Here is a 20207-nt window from a genome sequence, read left to right as displayed (position 1 = left end):
ATATATCTTTCAGCCTGGCTTTACTCTGTTAAACCATTGGCCGAAAGCAGCTTCTTAGTCAACCAATGGCAATAAAACATATTCACAGCATATATCACCACCCACACCACCCAACTATACCAATCTTGAACATATATCCAAAGGATACTGAATCATACCTCAAGGACACCTGCTCAACTATGTTTGTAGTAGTATTATTCGCAATAGCCAGAACCTGGAAACAAGCTAGATGCCCCTCAACCAAGGAATGGATAAATAAAATCTGGTACATTTACACAATAGAGTACTGCTCAGCTGTTGAAACAAGAGCACAAGGAAATTTGAAGGTAAATGAATGGAACTAGAAAAAAAATCATCTTGAGTGAGGTAATCCAGACTAAGAAAGACAAACATGGTATGTACTCACTCTTAAGTAGATACTAACTGTAAAATAAAGGATAACCATGCTATAATCCATAGCCTCAGAGAGCTAGGTAACAAGGAGGGTTCCTGGGAAGGGGAAATGAAGAGATTTCGTGAGCGGACTGAGGGTGGGTATGGAAGGGAACATGATCAACAGGTTGTAGGGGTTTGGTGCAGAGGGGAAGAGTACTGAAAGAGATGATTAGAAAAGGGGATGATTTCAGGGTCAGGTAAAAACCCAGCAATCTACAAGAAAGACCCTAGCTTAGACTCCTAACAATAGCAGATATGTAACCTAAACTGATCATCTCTTGTGACCAATGAAGACCTAACCCAATTGTCATTAGAGAGGTTTCATCCAGCAACTGATGGAAACAGATGAAGACTCACAGACAAACACTAGGCAGAACACAAGAAGAAAGGATTGTATGAGTCAGAGGGGTCAAGGACAGCACAAGAAAAACCACAGAATCAACTAACCTGGGTTCATCAGGGCTCACAGAGACTGAACCGACAACCAGGGAGCCTGCACGGGACTGACCTAGGTTCTTTGCATATATGTTATAGCTGTGTAGCTTGATCCTCTTGTGAGACTCCTGACAGTGGGAACGGGGGGGGGGGGGTTGGCTGCAACTCTTTTACAGGCTTTTGGGACCATACTCTTCATACCAGGTTGCCTTGCCCAGCCTTAAACACATGGGGAGGAACTTAGTCTTACTACAATTTGGCATGCTATGTTTTGTTGATACTCATGAGGACCTGCCCTTTCCTAAACAAAAACACAGGATGAGTAGATTTGGGGGGGGGGGGGGGGGGGGTAGGTGTGACTTCCTTTTGGTAATGAGCGGTGGGGAAAGGAGTGAGAGGAAGCTGTAGACAGGATGTAAAATAAATAAACTTATTTATCTATTTAAAAAAAAAAAACAAGGTATGAGTGTGGCAGTCTCTAGGCCTAGAGAAAACAGAAGTGATAAGGGCTTCAAGGTCAATGCGAAAATGTTGATGAAGTCTGGCAAACTAGGGACTCAGCAAGGGCAGCCAGAGGCGGAGCTGATGTGAGATGAGGAAAGATGAAACATAAAGGAGGCAGCATACACTGGCTCCAGATACTTGATCCCATCACACCAGACTGCTGTGAGAACATATGGTGTGAAGACCCAGCTATGACCATGACTATGACTACATGCTGAGACTTCAGAAACATGGAAACTGGGACTAAAGTTCCTAGATAAACAATAGGGTTACAAAAGTCTTAGGGGCACTGCTGGGGTACAGTGTCCCAAGCATTCCAAAGTGAGAAATTTTATCTCAGAGATATTTACAAAAGTGGCTTTTACAGTGTCATGAATCCCAATAAAATTCAGGGAGATGAAGTGAAGTAACAAAAGACTGCCCATTTACTTGGATTAATAGCAACTAAAACAATTTCAGTTGTACATATATACATATGTGTATTATTGAACATAACACACATATATATTAGAGAAAGAAAGAGAGAGAGCAGTAAAAGTGAATGAGGCCTCTGAATGTTACAAGTTCTCTGTACTCAGATATAAACATTAGGTAATTTCCCTTTCTGGGGGAAAAATAAGAAGGAAAAGAAAGTGCCCCTGAGGATTCAGCAAGAGCCCTAGAAAATCATCCCCAAACTGAAGTCTCATGTCGGCAGTGCCTCTTACATGTCTCCCAGTTCTGTCTGTGAGATAGGAAGGGTGTGATGGGTTAGCAGAATATAGTGTGTGGGTGAGGACACCTTGTCTCCTGAGCTCTGAAGTCTCCACATAGAGAGAAATAGTTTCATAAAATATTACCCTAATAACCACATCCCAGGAACCAGAGCCCCACCTGGACCTGATAATACTGATAAGACATGACAACTGAACAGTGGCAGGTACTGAGATCAAGTGGGAGGTGTCAGCCACTGTAGACATAGAGCAAAGTACACTGGCTTTAGGCATCCATCCTTTCATGGTCATTCCACGAGAAGGATGGACAGAGAATAATAACTTTCAACATCAGGTGGGGAGAGGTTCCAGCTGCCACTCCACATGACCTTTCAGTCCAGGACAGGAGTTCCAGATGCCTACCCAGGGAAAGAGGCATCCTCGAATAATGCAATATCTCCAGCCACCCAGCTGTCGGGGCCAGTCTTGACAAAAATACCTTTCTCCAGAGTGGAGGCGTGGGAATTTAGAAATACAGTAAAGAATACGAAGAAGCAAATGAAAAATAATAAAATGCAGAAATATATATCAGGATAGTATCAGGAGGGAATTTTTCAGTGTGTACTGAAATTTCACCCGTGTTTAATTTCCAACTGCTTAATATACTCCTGACCCTAAAACACAGAAGTAAAACAAAAGACTGCATTAACAGACCAATTGAAAGTCAGGGCTACATTCATTGCTCACGCCCTAGACCAAGCACTCTGTAGGCAAACCACTCCCTGGGTGGAATCCCAAGTTATTTCCACAAAGGGAACTGGAACTTAGATGGATCCTTAGACTTTTGTTTTAGGTAGGAATTAACTACTTCCCTATTTTAGAAGCACAAGGTCTGGCAATGAGTCACACCTGTTGCCAAAAGCCTTCAGAGAGCAGAACTCTCTGATTTACAACTAGGTGGGACCTTTGTTTGAGTTAGAAGTACAATAACATTGAATGAACAATAAACAAGTCCCAAACTCTCTGACCTTTGGCCTCTTTGGGCTGCCACACCCAGCTACCAGAGCTTGATCCAGCATCCTAGGTACAAAGCTGTTCCAACCTCTGCTGAGAGGCAGAGACAGACAGCTCTCCAGAGTTTCCCAAACTACAGATTTGAAAGGAAATACATCTGAAGCCACTAAATTTAGTAATATAAAAAGATTGGTTTGAGAAAGACTCAGAAGGACAGCCACTTCTACCACAGAAGTTAGTGTTCTTTAAAGAAGAGCTGGAAAACACTGAGACAGGCTGATTAAACATCAGCCAACAATGCACAGAAGCCCAGGAAAGTTCTCTACAGCTATGTGGAAGGTTCTGCACAGCACCCTCCTGTGTAAATTCTTATAGGAGGCCAGTATGTCTCCAAAATTTCACCTCAAATTAGGGATTATAGAAGGTGAGTATTGTTTAATTATGTATTCACTAACCACTATTAATTCTGGTAATTTAAGGGTTACATTTCATGGCACGTTAACTATGGCCCAATAAAGATGTTATAAGAAAGCCTGACTTCTTACTTGTGAATCTTAGCAGTGTCATGGTATGCTGCTTAGCTTTATCCAGAAGCAAGTTTTAAAGACAAGAAAATCAATCCTGTTTCTTTCTAATAAAGAAAAAAAAAAGACATGTGTTTCCCTGATAAAATGTATGTAATACCCTAGCTCAGTCTTCATTGGCTGTCAGAAGTTTTCAGACATTTATTTTTTCAAGATTAAGTGATTTTTTTCTCACAAATGGTTACAGATTACCTCAAGTCTTACCATGGCAACTGGAATGTTCACTTCAACATGACTGACTTTTGAAACCTCACGAAAACTCTGTCTTCTGCCATCACACCCATGTCCTTTCTTTGGGGGCATAGTCAAGATCTTCTTTATACTGTAAGAAGGCAAAGGAGGGGAGTTTTTGGCAAGTGAACACCTGATACTTGTTTAAATAAATATTATACCCTATTATATGGAGGGAACATCTGTAAACCACAATCCTGTCTCAAAGCGACTTCACTTGAAATCATTTGGATTACATTATACTCATCAAGATAATTGATGTCTTAGTTAGGTTACTATTGTGATGAAACATGACCAAAAACAACTTGGGAGGGAAAAGATTTATAATGTATGTGTATTTTGAATCATTCCATCAAGGGAAGCCAGGAAGTCAAGACAGGAAGCCCAATGGGATGGGAACCTGGAGGCAGAAGTTGATGCACAGGCAATGGAGAAATGCTGCTTACTGTCTTGTTACTGCTGGCCTGTTCAGTCTTCTTTCTTATAGAATCTGGGACCACCAGCATAGGGGTGACACCACTCACAATGGACTGGGCCATAAATCTAAGAAATCTCAGGAAAATGTCCTACAGGGTAGTCTGCTACAGTTGAATCTTGTGGAAGTATTCTTCAGTTGAGATTCCCTCCTCTTATCTTGAGTCCACTTGACATTGATATGCACACCAGAAAAATGGTTAATAGTATAACTACATATAGAATTTTATATGTATATTAGCATAGAATATTAGCTTAATATTAACCATTAGGTAAACCCCAGAAGTCAGTAGCTAAAGTGAAGAAAAAAGTGGATATGTTTTCAAATATCTATAAAAATGCTTTGATAACTGTAGAATATGTTCTATAGGAAGAAAACAAAGCACACACAAGAAAATATCAGGGTGGCTGGGTGACACAGAAGTGCTGGAGGCTGTGTTTATAAGCCTCGCTGTAATAAAAAGGGTTGCTTGTTAGTTCCTGGCTGCTTGGCTAGCCTAGATCAGAAATAATCACATAGAAACTATATTATTTAAAACACTGCTTGGCCCATTAGATCTAGCTTCTTATTGGCTAACTCTTACATCTTAATTTAACCCATCTCCATTAATCTGTGTATCAACACATGGCAGCCAAAGTTCCAGTAACTCCAGCAGCAGCTCCATGGCATCTCCCTAACTCTGTCCTTTCTTTTTCCCAGTGTTCAGCCTTGCTTTCCCTGCCTACCTACATTATTTGACAGAATTCACACAGTTGAGTGTATCAATCGGATTCTGTCAAAGGGGTATGACAGATTGATTGACAGAATGTCTCTTCAGGAAGATAATATGCATGCTATAAAGATTATGTTCAAGGATGAGACATTATCTCTACTGGACAGTCTTCATACCTTGGAATCCTCAATGAGGGCATTAGAGCAGAACACTGGACAGGAGATACAGATGTTACAAAATGCAGTGGTAAACAGATTTGAAAAGACTGAGGAAATTATCAAATTTGATGACCAGGAACAAAAGATAAAAAGGCAAAATTTAACCTCATTGGTACATAAAAATCTCCAGGATAGCTTCTCAAGAGTTCTGCCTGCCTTTCCAGTAATAACATCAGAAAAAGTATCTGGCTCCAAGTACCCTAAGATTGTCAAGGAATATACATGGGAGGCCATATATATGACTGATCTAAAAGAAATTAAACAAGCAATTGTGGCTTACAGACTACATTTGTCCTTTATAAAGGAGATGGTCAAAACGTAGGCTTTCAGTGACAAAGCCATGCTTCAAGATTGGGCTCAGTTAATCTTGGCAGTCTTAGAAAGTGGACTGCAATTGCTTTGGAGTTTCTTTTTAAAAGAGGAAGTGAGAACTTTAGAGCAACAAGAAAAAAGCAAAAGGACTTAAGATTTTCCTAGATGAAATTCTAGGTGAAGGACTTTACCATGATCCTCAGGGTCAAGCTCTTTATGATGATCACACCTTGTCCCTATGAACCATAGCAGTTTAAAGGCTTGGGACAGGAATCAGGAACCAAGAAAGAGAGTCAAATCATATCTTAGGGTTAAACGGGGTCAGAGAGAAAAATTTAGTGACTTTTTGCAAAAACTAACTGGGGCTGTACAAATAGGGGTAACTGACTCAGAAGCTAGATGTATAATAATTGAACCTTTGGCTTATGAGAATGCCATCATTGAGTGCAAATGGACCCTTGGGCCTTTAAAGATCAGATCAGCACCCATGGATGTCTAGCATACAATGGATGTCAAGACACTTGACTATGGTACAGAGCATGGCTGGAGAAGCAATTTCCAATGGTAAGAGAAGAAATAAGAATACCAAATGTTTTAATTGTGGTAGAATGGGACATGTGAGAAGGGACTGTAGACAACAAATTCCTAGAAATGGCAGAAATAGGAGGACTCTGCCTTCAGGTATATATAGGAGTCATATGTAGACAAGGCAACCCAATACCACCAGGAAATGCCATGGGGGGGCCTCTGGAAGGCCCCCATGATGAATATGGTACAGACATTCCCAGTTACTGTTGAGAACATGTCTCTCCAGAAAAATTAAAAAATCCAATACTGATGTAAAAAGCAATATTGGTCTGAATGATGGATTAAATGTGGAGGATGAGTCAAAAACTCCAGTAGAACAGGGGAAGCATATATTTTGACAGACTTCTATAAATTATCAAAGACCAAAGCTAAGGGTTTGTATAAATGGTATTTTTATTGAAGGCTTATTAGACGTGGGTGCGGATGTAAGTATCATTACTCCAGAATCTTGGCATCTAAATTGGCCTCTTCAAGAGGTAGATGTTCAGTTTCTGGGAATTGGAGCCATATCTTGGGTAAAACAAAGCATGAGATGGGTTGAATGCATAGGATCTGAAGGGCAAATAGGAAGACTAAGGCCATATATAGCCAATATTGCAGTGAATTTGTGGGGTTATGACCTATTGCAGCAATGGAATACCCAGAATAACATTCCTGAAGGCCCATATTTCTGAGGAAAATATTAGAAGATATACAGACAACTGACACCAGCCATTCAGGCTGTACAAGAACACAAAGCAATTGATAAACCTTCAGAGGTACCAACAGCCCTACCTTTAAAATGGTTGACTAAGAAACCAATATGGGTTAAGAAGTGGCCAATGGCTGAGGAAAAGTTGCAGGCTTTTACAAGAGCAAATAGATGCTCAACATATAGAAGAATCTACCAGCCCTTGGAATTCTCCTGTATTTTTTGTTAAAAAGAAATCTGGAAAATTGAGAACGGTGACAGATCTAAGGGCTATCAACAAGGTTATTCAGCCTACAATATAGTTATTTCTCTATAATATAGAATTTCTCTGCCTTCTCTGTTACCAAAGGGATGGCCTCTCATAGTTATTGACTTAAAGGATTTTTTCTATACTATACCTTTACAAGAAAAGGATAGAGAAAAGTTTTCCCTCACAGAGCCTACTTATAATAATTCTCAGCCTACTAGAAAATATCAATGGACTATCGTCCCACAAGGAATGCTCAATAGCCCCACCCTGTGCCAATACTTTGTCAGCCAGCCATTGGAAATAATGTGTAAGAAATTTCCTAAGTCTATAATTTACTATTACATGGATGACATTTTGTTATCTGATTCAAATGCAGATACTTTAGAAAGGATGTTTGAAGAAGTAAAGAAAGTTTTGCCTAAATGGGGATTACAAATTGCTCCTGAAAAGATTCAAAGAGGAGATTCTGTTAATGACCTAGGTTACAGAATAGGTTTACAGAAAATTAGAACACAAACAGCACAAATTAGGAGAAACTGGTTGCAGACTCTTAATGACTTTCAAAGTTTGTTGGGAGATATTTCCAGTCTACGACTGGCTGTTGTGACTTTCAAAGTTTATTGAGAGATATTTCCAGTCTATGACTGGCTGTTGAGATAACACCTGATCTAATAATTCATTTAAACAAAACCTTAGATGGTAATAAAGACTTGAGTAGTCCCAGAGAATTAACAGCTGAAGTGGAAAAGGAACTGACACTTGATAAGGAGAAATTACAGGAGGCACATATGACTAGAGTGAATCCAAATCTAAATTGTATTCTAGTCATATTGCTTTCCAGGATTTCTCCTACAGGAATTTTAATGCAGAGGGATGATATTATCTTAAAATGGATCTTTTTACTACAGAAACCAAGTAAAAAAATTAAAAATTTATGTGGAAAAGTTTTTAAATTAATTATAAATTGAGGTAAATTATAATTATAAATTAAAGGTAAATTGAGACTTCATCAATTAGCAGGTATAGACCCAGCAGAGATTATAGTACCTTTTACTGGTGATGAGATAAAAAAGTTATTGAAAGACAATGAACCCTGGCAAATGGCTTGTGCTAATTTTGAAGGAGAAATTAATAGCAATTAACCCAAAAGCGATAGACTTAACCTTATAAAGAGAACTTATTGGATTCCTCCCTGAATTTTATGTGATGATCCAATAATTCCAGTACATTTTATACTGATGCATGTAAAACAGGGAAGGCAGGTTACAAATCAGAAGAATTACATAAGGTGTAACAAAACCCTTATAATTCTGTCCAGAAGGAAGAATTATATGCTAGTCTTATGGTACTAAGCTATTTTTAAAAACCTCTCCATATAGTTACTGATTCACAATATGCAAAAAGAACTGTCTTACATATTGAAACTGCTGAATTTATACCAGATGATATGGAATTGACTTCATTATTCATCTAGATGCAAGACATAATCAAGAATACATAACACACATCCAATCCCATTCGGGTCTGCTAGGTCCTCTAGCACAAGGTAACACAGAAATTGATCAATTATTGATTGGAAGTGTGCTGCAGGCCTCTGAATTTCAAAAAAAAATTCATGTCAATGGCAACAAGCTAAGGAGATTATAAAGAAATGTCCTACTTGCTCTTTCTATAATCAAACACCATTGCTTGCAGGGAGTAACCCTGAAAGTACTCAAAGGAATGAAATCTGGCAGATGGGTGTGTTCTATTTTACAGAATTTGGCAAATTAAAATATTTACACCACAACCATAGACATGTATTCAGGTTTTCAATGGGCAACTGCCTTGAGCTCAGAAAAGGCTGATTCAGTAATCACACACTAAATTAGAAGTTAAGTCCATCATGGGCATTCCTGCACAAATAAAGACAGACAATGGTCCAGCAATGTATGTAAGAAAATGAAATGGTTTTTTGCTTATTATAATATAAAGCACATTACATGTATACCAAATAATCCTATAGGTCAGACAGTTATAGAAAGGTCAAAATGTACTATAAAGGATGTGCTGAACAAACAGAAGGAGATGGAAAATACCCCCAGAAATAGATTGCATAATGCTTTATTAACCTTGAATTTTCTTAACACTAATGAGAAAGGAACAACAACAGCAGAGAGGTATTGGATAATGGAAAAAAGTTCTGAATTGAATCAGCCAGTATATTTCGAGGATGTGCTGACCTCATAATGGAAACCAGGAGATGCGCTATGTTTGGGAAGGGGTTTTGCTCTTTTTTCCACAGGAGAAGAAAAATTATGAATACCATCAAAATTAATAAATATTCGTTTTGAAAAGGAGAAGCCTATTGAAACAGAGAAATGACAGCTTATCCACAATGGTGACAACCATACAGGTGGTAAAGAAAGCCATATAGGGTTGGGGCAGTGTTCTGTTCTTAACTTTGCAGGAAAATTACATGTCATCAAAAATTCAAGAGACCTGGATGTTTGAATGCTGACAGAAAAAAAAATAACTATCCACTAAAAAGCATCTAGAAAACAGAATATGATTTATGAAACAAAGTACTGTTTCACTTACATTTATATACACACACTCATATATATGAATATATTAATAAATATAATTAGCATTAATATATTAATATATTTAGCTGGTTTTGGAGTTGGACAATGGCTCTGTACTTCTCTAAATCCAAGTTTGTTGTTAAAAGGTACATTCAGAATTTCTGTATCATATCGGTAGCCATCTGGAAGAAAGACTTTAGGAAAAATTTTACTTTCCTCATGCCTATTTTGTATATATCATATTCTTCATTGTATGTATGTTTATATGAATGATGTTTAAGTTTTCCATGATGAACAATAAATTTTCCTACAGATCCTTTTCCTGTAGTAATCTTTGAAGTTTCCAGGAAGAAGATGGGGCTCCACAGCAACCACACAGCTAGGTGGAGACCTAGCTGAGATGACATCGTGATGTAGACAGCACTATTATAAGACAGCTGCTGAAATGGTGCACCTTCTCATATTCTGGTGAGAACTCCATATGAGAACTTTGAAAAAAAAAAACAACCTATTGACTGCTTGGAAATTGTGTGCAACAATACTAGACAGTAACTTTGGAACTTAACCACCACTTAATTTTTGCAGGATCCCATTAAGAGAACATCGTCCCCATGGCAGTGGGAAGAAATTCCAGAAGACAAATGCCCTTATCCCAAAAAAAAAAAATTGTCCATAGGGTTGGGAACACTGTTTAGGGGTTGTAGATTATTACTTGTACTAGATAGAGGGTTGGGGTAAAAATTATGTTTGTTAAAAAAAAAAAAAGGGAGGGAGATAATAATAGTGGGTAATAGAGTGAATACTTGTGAGCTATTATTTATGGATAATTTACATTGGTATATCATGTTCAAATAATATTTGTTACTTTTGTTTACATTATTTTTACATATATACAAAAGTTATTTTGTCAGATTGTATATATGCATGTTTCTACCTCAGTTTAGGACATTTTGCATATTGATACCACTTTTAGGGTATATTTTCATATTGCAATATATATTACTCCTACCTCTGATCAAGATACTTATACATTGTTTACATTTTGAGGTCATTGTCCTCATTTGTTGCACATTTGTTTACAGATTATTTAATATTCTTACATGAAGTTTTAGTCTTTAAGTTATACAGTATTAATTATTATAGGTCAATAGTTTTTCATGTTTGTTGTACATACAGTCAGGTCAATTAGGTTCTTTAGATACATAGAGATTGTATTCTGTCTAGATAGGTAATCTTCAACCACTTCAAGGATCTGTGGAACATGGCATTTAAATAATTTAGGGTTCTGTTGACATGAGACATGATTGCTTCTGACAGCACCAATCTATTCCCGAGAGAATGTTGAGCACCGAAGACATTCCACTTGGAGCTTGTTTTCTTCTTGGCTTCTGGCCTTTGGGCAAGGAACTGACGATGCCTCAACCACTGACAAGTTACATGATATCTTGAAATAGATAAGCAGGACTGTCAAATCTTACCAAGACAGGGAACAACGGTTTTGAAAAATTTCCTGCCTCTTAAAATGGTCTGTCAATTACACTAGACCTTAGCCAAAGTTAGTTGCTTCAACATTGCAAAATGGGACTCTGGGTGATTGCTCAGGTAGCTAATTGTCTCCGTCACATATTGTTCACTTTGTAAGCAACTTGATTGTACTTCCTGCCTGCTCAAATAATATTATCTCCCTTCTCAAGTCTTTGATGGGGTTGAAGATTAGATAGTCGTAGTTACTGTACTCTTATGATTTAGCCAAGCCATTTCTTATAGAAGACTTAGACTCAATAGGATAGAATGTTTATTAAAACATTTAGCATATGTTCCTTGATTAATATTGATTATGCTGGTTGTAATTCTAATTATACCTGATATCTGTTCCTAGTGCATATAGTTTTGTATTGGGTTTGGAACTCTCTTATTTAAACAAAAAGGGAAAGCGCTGTGGGAGCACATTCTGCTCCTTCAGCCAATAGCCTTTAAGATACCAGCCTACTAGGGTGTGGTCTCTTATAGTTTAAAAAGCAGTGGGAACCATGCACCCACTCTCTTGCTTCCAGCTCCCATTCCGGCTGCTAAACTCTGTTCCTGTTTGAGCTCAGAGGACTGTTGTTTAGGATGGTAATCTCTAAGTTTTCCCCTTAAATAAATAACCCTTTTATTATCCTAATTCTGGATTGGTGTGGAATTGTTTTACGGCATCACTACTTGGCCTATTAACTCTAGCTTCTTATTGGCTAACTCTTATATCTTAATTTAACCCATCTCCATTAATCTGTATATCGCCACATGGCAGTGGCTTACTGGCTAAAGTGCCAGCATGTCTATCTCCAGCAGTGGCTTCATGGTGTCTCCCTGACTCTGCCCTTCTTTTTCCCAGCATTCAGCCTAGCTTTCCCTGCCTACAAAATTCTGCCTTGCTATAGGTCCAAAGCAGTTTCTTTATTAATGGTAATCATAGCACACAGAGGGGGCTCCCACATCACCATACTCTAAGCACACATCAGGGCGGCTGGCTAACACAGAGCAGTGCTGGAGGCTGTGTTTATAAAGCCACACTCTAAGCACACATCAGGGTGGCTGGGTGACATAGAGCAGGGCTGGAGGCTGTGTTTATAAGCCACACTCTAAGCACAGCCACAGCACAAAGCTCAAAGCACCAAGAACACCCAGAGTTTAAGACAAACAGAAAAAGTCCTTGAAGTTTCTATAGAGAGGGAAATTAAGACAGAAAAGGTTTGGGATGGAGGAAGTCCACAGAGAAAGAATGAGTTTAAAAAAATGGACTTTTTAAAAACTACATGTCTTTGCTAACACAATATTGACTGAACACATGAAATAAAAAACATGTACAGAAATAGTTAAGTAGGAGGAAAATACTGATTACACTCAGCAAATAAACTCAAATACTCAGACAGTAGGTATAACAGCAGCCATGTGTGGGGTCAAGTTTGGTCTGGTAGGATAAGCATGAGTTCATTTCATTCTTGTGTTCAGGTCATACACGAGCTTTTGTGCACATGGTCCAATATACAGTTCAGCCTTCCGAATCTCTAAGTTCTCTGAGCAAGGCCAACTGCAGACTGAAAATATTTGAGAGAGTATCTGTACCTACATGTACACATGTACACCCCCTTTCTTCTAATTCCCTACACTACACAGTATAACATGAGGGGGCTGGCTTGTTTGTTTGTTGGGGTTTTTGTCCCACCCAGTACCCCACAACTGTTTGCCCCCCCAAAAAAATTACACATAGGTCTCCATAAATTATAAGCTGATCGGCCCATTAGCTCTAACCTCTCACTGGCTAACTCTCACACCTTGATTAACCCATTTTTCTGATCTATGTTAGCCATGTGGCTCAGTACCTTTTTCAGTGAGGTAGATCACATCCTGCTGCTTCGGTGGTCTGGGCAGGAGTGGGAGGAATCAACTTCCTCCTTCCCAGAATTCTCCTGTTCTCATTACATCATTTCTACTTCCTGTCTGGTTTTCCCGCCTATATTTCCTGCCTGGCCAATCAGCATTTATTTAAAACATGATTGACAGAATACAGACAATTCTCCCACACCAACACAGAATTACAATTAAGTATCTTTTTAAAAATTAAAAAATAAAAGAAACCTGAATATTCTTTAAAGGTTTTTTAATATTAGCTGGGCAGTGGTGGAACACGCATTTATTTCCAGCACTCAGGAAACAAGAGGCAGATGGATCTCTGTGAGTTTGAGGACAGCCTGGTCTACAAATGCTAGTTCCAGGGCAGGTTCTAAAACTACAGAGAAATCCTGTCTTAAAAAAATATATTTATTGTTGGGGAGCACACATGTATGAAGGTCAGAGCATGACTTCCAGGACTCAGTACTCTAATTTCATAGTGGCTTCTGGGGATAAAACTTAGGTCCCCTAGCTCCCACACTGACAGGTTAAGCTATCCACAGACCATCACCTCAGGCCCATGTTCACACTCAACCAACCAATACAGATATAGAGTAACATCCCCAAAGGAGAAACTACAGAAAAATCCAAGGCACATCTGCTCTGTAAATTGCTAATCCTGTAATAATGGACCCTGATGAGAACAGCCTGGACGAACTTTCAGATAAAAGAATTACTACAACTATGTCCAAACAACTCAAAGAAGATATAAACATACTTCAAGAAACAAAAGTAAAAAAACAAATGAAATGCATATGCCAAGCCAAACATAAAACAGAATTAAGCAAAGAGAACTGATGGAGAACCCAAACTAAAAGGATGTTGGAAATGGAAAACTCAATAAGCCAAACAAGAATCCAAAGGAAGCCTCACTAGCAAAATGGAGCCTGTAGAAAGCTGGAAAGCAGTGGGAACAGAAGGTAGACGAACTGGAGCACTCATACATGTAATCTTCCACACACATGGACTCAGGGACAGAAATCACAATCATGTCAATGGATGCTGAAAAGGGTCTTTGGCAAAATACAGCATCCCTTCCTGATACCTTGAAAAGAATGGAGATGGAGAAAACATAATACCAACATAATAAAAGCTAAGTATGGCAAACCAATAGCCAGGATCATAGGGAGTGGAGAAAAAGCTGAAGCACTCCCACAGAACAAGACAAGGCTGTGGGTGTCTGCTTTTGCCTCTCCTATTCAACAGTGCTTGACATCTTAGCTAGAGCAACAGGACAAGAGAAGAAAATAAGAGGGATACACATAGCAAAGGAAGCTGTCAAAGCATTTCTGTTTGCAGGTGGCATGGTTCTACACATGACAGACACCAAAGACTCCACCAGGAGACTCCCAGAGCTAATGAATATTTTTAGCAATGTGGCAGGTTACAAAATTGACACTCCAGGACTGGAGAGATGGCTTAGTGATTGAGAGCACTGCCTGCCTTCTAAAGGACCAACATGGAGCTCACAACTGTCTGTAATTCCAGTCCCAGAGAATCCGATGCCCTCTTCTGGCTTCCAAGAAGAGCAGGCACCCATATGATACACAGGCATACAAAGCAGAGAGAGGAGAAAGAGGGGGAAGACTCTTGAACTCATTGGAACAGGGAAGCACTTTCTGAGCAGGACTCCAATAGTGCAAGGCATTAAGATCAACAATTAATAAATGAAACCCTGTGAAACTAAAAACTCCTGTATAGCAGAGAGCACTACCAGCCAAGTAAAGAGGCAGCCTACATAGTGGGCAAAATATACAAAGAACAGAACAAAAGACCCAATACCAAGAAAGCAAATGACTCAATGAAAAACAGCATGAAACCAGCAACCACAGAAAGCTGAAGCAGACAATTAAGCTAAGGGGCCAAGCAACTGAGACTGAAAAGACTATGGTGACTTTGAAGTTGGACTAAATGCATTTTGCGTTGTGATATGGCTATGTCTATGAGGGCCAGAGAGTATAATGTGGTTATCTAAATGAGAATTATCTCCATAAATTCATATTTGAATATTTAGTCACCAGCGAGTAGCACTATTTGAGAAAGATTATTAGGTGTGGCATTGTTGAAAGAAGTATTTCACTAGGGGTGGGCTTTGGTGTTTCAAAAGCCCATGCCTGGCCCAGTCTCTCCTCTCTCTTTCCTGCCCCGCCCCCTCTTACAGATCTAGATGTAGTTCTCAGCTAATACTCCATCACCATGGTGATGCCCCCTGCCATGATGAGAATGGACTACACCTCTGAAACAGTAAGCAAGTCTCTAACTAAATGTTTTCCTTTATGAGGGTTGCCCTAGTCATGGTGTCACAGCAACAGAACAGCAACTAAGACAGAATGAACACAGAGGTTCAAAGAAATGCAAATGGCTGAGAAAAATCTATTTTTCATATTAAGTATTTTTAGTTATCAGGGAAATGAACATCACAACTATTGTGAGATTTCATCTTTCTCAAGTCAGAAAGGCTAAGATTTTTGGGGGTTTTTGTTTGTTTGTTTGCTTTTTAAAAGGCAGAAAAGAAAAACAATAAATGCTGATATGAATGTGGGGAAAGAAACTGTTATTCACTGCTGGTAGAAAGGCAGACTTGTACAGCCACAATGGAAATCAAGGTGGATATTCTTCAAAATGCTAGAAATGATCCTGAGCATAGTCCCAGAAGATACATGCTCATCCATGTCCATTTCTGCTCTTTGCACAATAGCTAGAACATAGAAAAGGCCTGGATGCCCATCATCTAGGGAGCAGATAATAAAAGCGTGGTTCCTAGATACAGTGAAATTTTATTCAGCCATAAAGAAAAATAAAAAATTTGGGGAAATGGCCGGGCGATGGTGGCACACGCCTTTAATCCCAGCACTCGGGAGGCAGAGGCAGGCGGATCTCTGTGAGTTCGAGACCAGCCTGGTCTACAAGAGCTAGTTCCAGGACAGGCTCCAAAGCCACAGAGAAACCCTGTCTCGAAAAACCAAAAAAAAAAAAAAAAAAAAATTGGGGAAATGGAATTAGACATAACCATTCTGAATGAGGTAACCCAGACCCAGAATGAGAGAAACCAATGCTGCATGCTCTCCCTTACACATGGAGATACGTGTGTTTACACTGGGAGCACCCACAGAAGGCAGGACACTAGTCAAGAGCTATGGGTGTGTAAGTAAGACCTATTGCTGAAGACACCACCTATCTGTTTCCTATTTCAGGGAGAAATCAAGCTGTTAGCAACTCACACGGATACTTCTTACCTACCGGCTGGAAAAGTCTATGCATGCTACCAGGAATAGGCAGCGGTCTTACCCAGCTGTGAATCCTGAGAGCTCCAATCGTGGCTGGTCTGGTGTGAAGTGTGCACTGCTGCAACAGTATGGCAATAATGAAGCACTTTCTGTTTGGACTGAAATCCTACACCACAAGACCAAACTCAGCCCTGCTCTTGTTAACTGGCCCCCAATCTATGGCTAGCTAGGGAACGGGCCCTAGAGGAAAACTGATTACTATTAATATGCTAAATGGACATAGCGACACAATCCTCTCTACATTCTTGTCTGCGTACCATAGGCCAATGTGTCTCCTAGTGCTCATCAGAGAAGCCTCTTTCTGCAGTAGATGGTGATTACTACAGTGACATATGGAGAATACGAGACTGAGTTCTAAGCTCTAACTGGGACATATATACCACATTCTTTCCTTTCAAGGCTCAGGGACCATGCAGAAGAGAAAGACAAGACTGTAAGAGCCATAAGTAGTGGACATTTGCATGCAGCAAAACATTTTTTTTTTCTGGAGACAACAGGACTGCAGCACATGAACTCAAAACAGCAGTGACTACATGCACAAGACTTGCACATGATCAAGCCAGGCAAAATCCCAGCAGGAATGGGAGAAGGAGCTGTTCTACTTAGTGTTCTATTGCTGTGATGAACACCATGACCAAAAGTAAGTCAGGGAGGAAACGTGTCCGCATTGCAGTCCGTCACTGATGGAAGCCAGGACAGGAACAGGGCAGGAACCTGGAGGCAGGAGCTGATGCAGAGACCATGGAGGGGTGCTCCTTACTGACTTACTCCCTTTGGATTTCTCAGTCTGCTATCTTATACATCTCAACACCACCAGTGCAGGGGTGAACCACTCACAATGGGCTGGGCCCTCCCCCACCAATCACTAATTAAGAAAAATTCCTATAAGTTTGACCACAGCCTGATCTTAAGGAGGCATTTTCTTAATTGAGGTTTCCTCTTCTCAGATGACTCTAGCTTTATGTCAAGTTGACATAAAACTCTCCAGCACCGGGGCTGCTTACAAGTTTCCCCTCGTAGGTGAGGAGCTATTGGCAATTAATGGCTACAAGGGGAGGGAGAGTCAGTTTTCTTTAAGGATACAGTCCTTGAAAGGCCAGTCATACTCCAGTAGATGACCCTACACCAATTCTCATACAAGTATCACTAAGAGACTTGGTATGTCTATTAAAAAAAAAAAAAACGCACACAAATTTTGGAGGAAAAAGTGATGAGAGAGAAACAGGGAGAGGAGGGGAGGGATAGGGAGATGGATTTAATCAAAACCTATAATGTGTATATATAATATCTTAAACAATAAAAAATTTAATAACATAATAAAAAAATTTTGTGTAATAAAATTGCAGTATGTTTTTTTTCTTTTTTAGTAATTATCAAATATGAAAATTCATGTGAAACAAACTTGACCCTCTTTTATTTTGAATCAAGTTATTCTAAGTATAAAACAAAAAAAATGGATGACAAAATCCACAGAAATAAAAATTCAGGGTAGACGAAGAAGCATGAAGTTGGCATTATTCTTACTGTTTTTAAAATTATTATTTAAATTTAACATTTTGACATTCAAAAGATTTAGGTTGGATTGCCAGTATCTGAAGTCCATGTCACAGTACTATACTTTCAGTATGAATTTGTATTTAGGTTTTCATGAAATTAGAGTTAACGCAAATGATGTAGGAGGGTCTTCTTTCTATGTGTTGCTTTCATTGGTTAAATAGAGACTGCCTTGGCCTTTTGATAGCACAGCAGCTTAGACAGAACAGAATGCTAGGAGAAAGGAGGCAGAGACAGAGAGCCACCTGCCATGAAGCTGCCAGGTCAGACATGCTGAATCTTTCCCGGTAAGCCACGAGCTCATGGTGACATATAGATTATTAGAAATGGGCTAAATTGAGATGTGAGAGTTAACCAATAAGAGGCTAGAACTAATGGGCCATGCAGTGTTTAAATGAATACAATTTGTTTGTTGTTATTTCGGGGTATAAGCTAGCCAGACGGCCGCCACTCCTCATTGCTACACTCAGATACTGGTTGGAGGGATTTGAGAACCTGAACTCTTACTCTGTTAGCTCTTTCTGTAACTTTACAGTCCTCCTCTTTTCTCGGAGCAAAGCACAGAGCAGAAAATGTACTGAGTCCATCAGTTTCCTCCTTGCTTTTTCCTTGTCTTCAGACTTTGAAAAGAAATTAGTACAAAGTTATTTTTTTAAACAAAAAGACTTGCATATCTTCAGGGCTCCTGTGACCCCACTACTGTAAGGGCAGAGTTGAAAGCCAGTCTGTGCCCATCTGTTTGCAGCACTAACATGAGCACTGACAGCATCGTCTACTGGAAATGAGAGCTTGGGGTAAGTTTCTTTTTATCTTTTATTCTTCTCTCACACCTTACATCCCAACTGCAGTTTCTCTTCCCTCCACTCTTCCCAGCCCCTCCCCCACCTCCCCTCTCCCCCCCAGACCAACTCCTTCTCTAAATTTTCCTAATTATAAATTTTCTCTTTTCCTTATGCACATCATTGTAACCTTGTCTTACTAAGTAGAAGTCAATCAAATATCTCAGTAGTTCACCCCAATTAGGCACCAAGAAAAGCCACGAAGTTAAAGCCCAAAGGAAGAATGATTAAACAACTCACCCAGCCCCTAGGATTTTCCATGAACTCACAGCTAGCTTCTGGGCTTTGGGAGAGGTGGGGCACACTTCCTTGTAGCTCCATGCTGCTGCTTGTGAGATATACCCCTTGAGGGCACTTGGGGCAAGACCCTACAAAAGCCACGGTGGCAGAGGTGTTCCACGGTATCTTCTCAAGATTTGCATTCTGCCCCTCTGGATACTTGCAAGTCCTGCACAGTAAAAAAAAAAAAAATGTAAACAGTGAGGATGTCCCATGGTCCGCCAAATGACTGCAGGGTTCTCAACACAGCTTGCTTCTTAGAGAATAATGACATGGAGCAAAATGGTACACTAACATTGAAGCTGTGACAGGACACCAGCTGCACACATCGCTGTCTCGGGACTGTTCTCAAGAAACACAGCTAGACATACAAGCATATTCCCGTAATCTAAGCACTTAGGAGGTGGACACAGGAGAATTGTGAGTTTAAGGCAAGATTAGGCTATGTGCTGAGTTCCAGGACAGCCTCATCTACAGAACGAGACCTTGTCTCAAAAGACAACAAGCAAACAAAAAATGGTTTGTCTATTTTTAGGATATTTTGAATGAACTAGTGAATCAAACAGCATAGCATGGAGGAAAATCACCATCAATGATAGGTGGCTTAACAGTTAAACCATGGCCCATGGAAGGAATCTACTCTGATTCGTTTTTTTTTTTTTTATGCACCTCTGAAGACTTACATTTCTAAAGAGTAACTCTGCAAGATAATAGCATACTTGATAATTATAATAATTCCATCCCATATGAACATACTCAAATATCATACTGTACTACTAAAATATGTACAATTTATAAAAGTTAAGAATATTTGAGTTGGGTGTGGTGGCACAATGCCTTAATCCCAGCATTTGGGAAATAGAGGCAGGAGAATCTCCATGAGATCTAACCCAGCATAGTCTACCAAGACAATTCCAGGACAGCCAGGGCTGTTACAAAGAGAAATTCTGACAAGAAAGAAAGGAAAGAAAGAAAGAAAGAAAGAAAGAAAGAAAGAAAGAAAGAAAGAAAGAAAGAAAGAAAGAAAGAAAGAAAGAAAGAGAGAAAGAAAGAGAGGAAGAAAGAGAGAAAGAGGGAGGAAGGAAGAAAGGAGGGAAGGAAGGAAAGA

At 39.5% G+C, this 20207-nt stretch overlaps 1 protein-coding gene across 2 annotated transcripts in view; it reads right to left on the bottom strand.

Annotated features, from left to right (window-relative positions):
* Positions 1 to 20207, bottom strand: part of Ankrd26 (ankyrin repeat domain containing 26) — a 38090-nt gene that overhangs the window by 7533 nt on the left and 10350 nt on the right. For both annotated transcript variants that reach the window (XM_050152726.1, XM_050152727.1), the window contains exons 2-4: positions 19061 to 19268; positions 18489 to 18601; positions 3869 to 3986 (exon numbers count right to left, since the gene is read on the bottom strand). In XM_050152726.1, the coding sequence (XP_050008683.1) occupies positions 3869 to 3986; positions 18489 to 18601; positions 19061 to 19268 (439 nt within the window). The remainder of the gene's footprint in view (positions 1 to 3868; positions 3987 to 18488; positions 18602 to 19060; positions 19269 to 20207) is intronic.

The sequence above is a fragment of the Alexandromys fortis genome, unplaced genomic scaffold (genome assembly GCF_014885135.2).
Source record: "Alexandromys fortis isolate MF-2015 unplaced genomic scaffold, M_Fortis_MF-2015_v1.1 scaffold_54, whole genome shotgun sequence".
Classification (NCBI taxonomy): Eukaryota; Metazoa; Chordata; class Mammalia; order Rodentia; family Cricetidae; genus Alexandromys; species Alexandromys fortis.
Note: the sequence above shows the minus strand (reverse complement) of the source record. Positions and strands in the feature narration are given on the sequence as shown.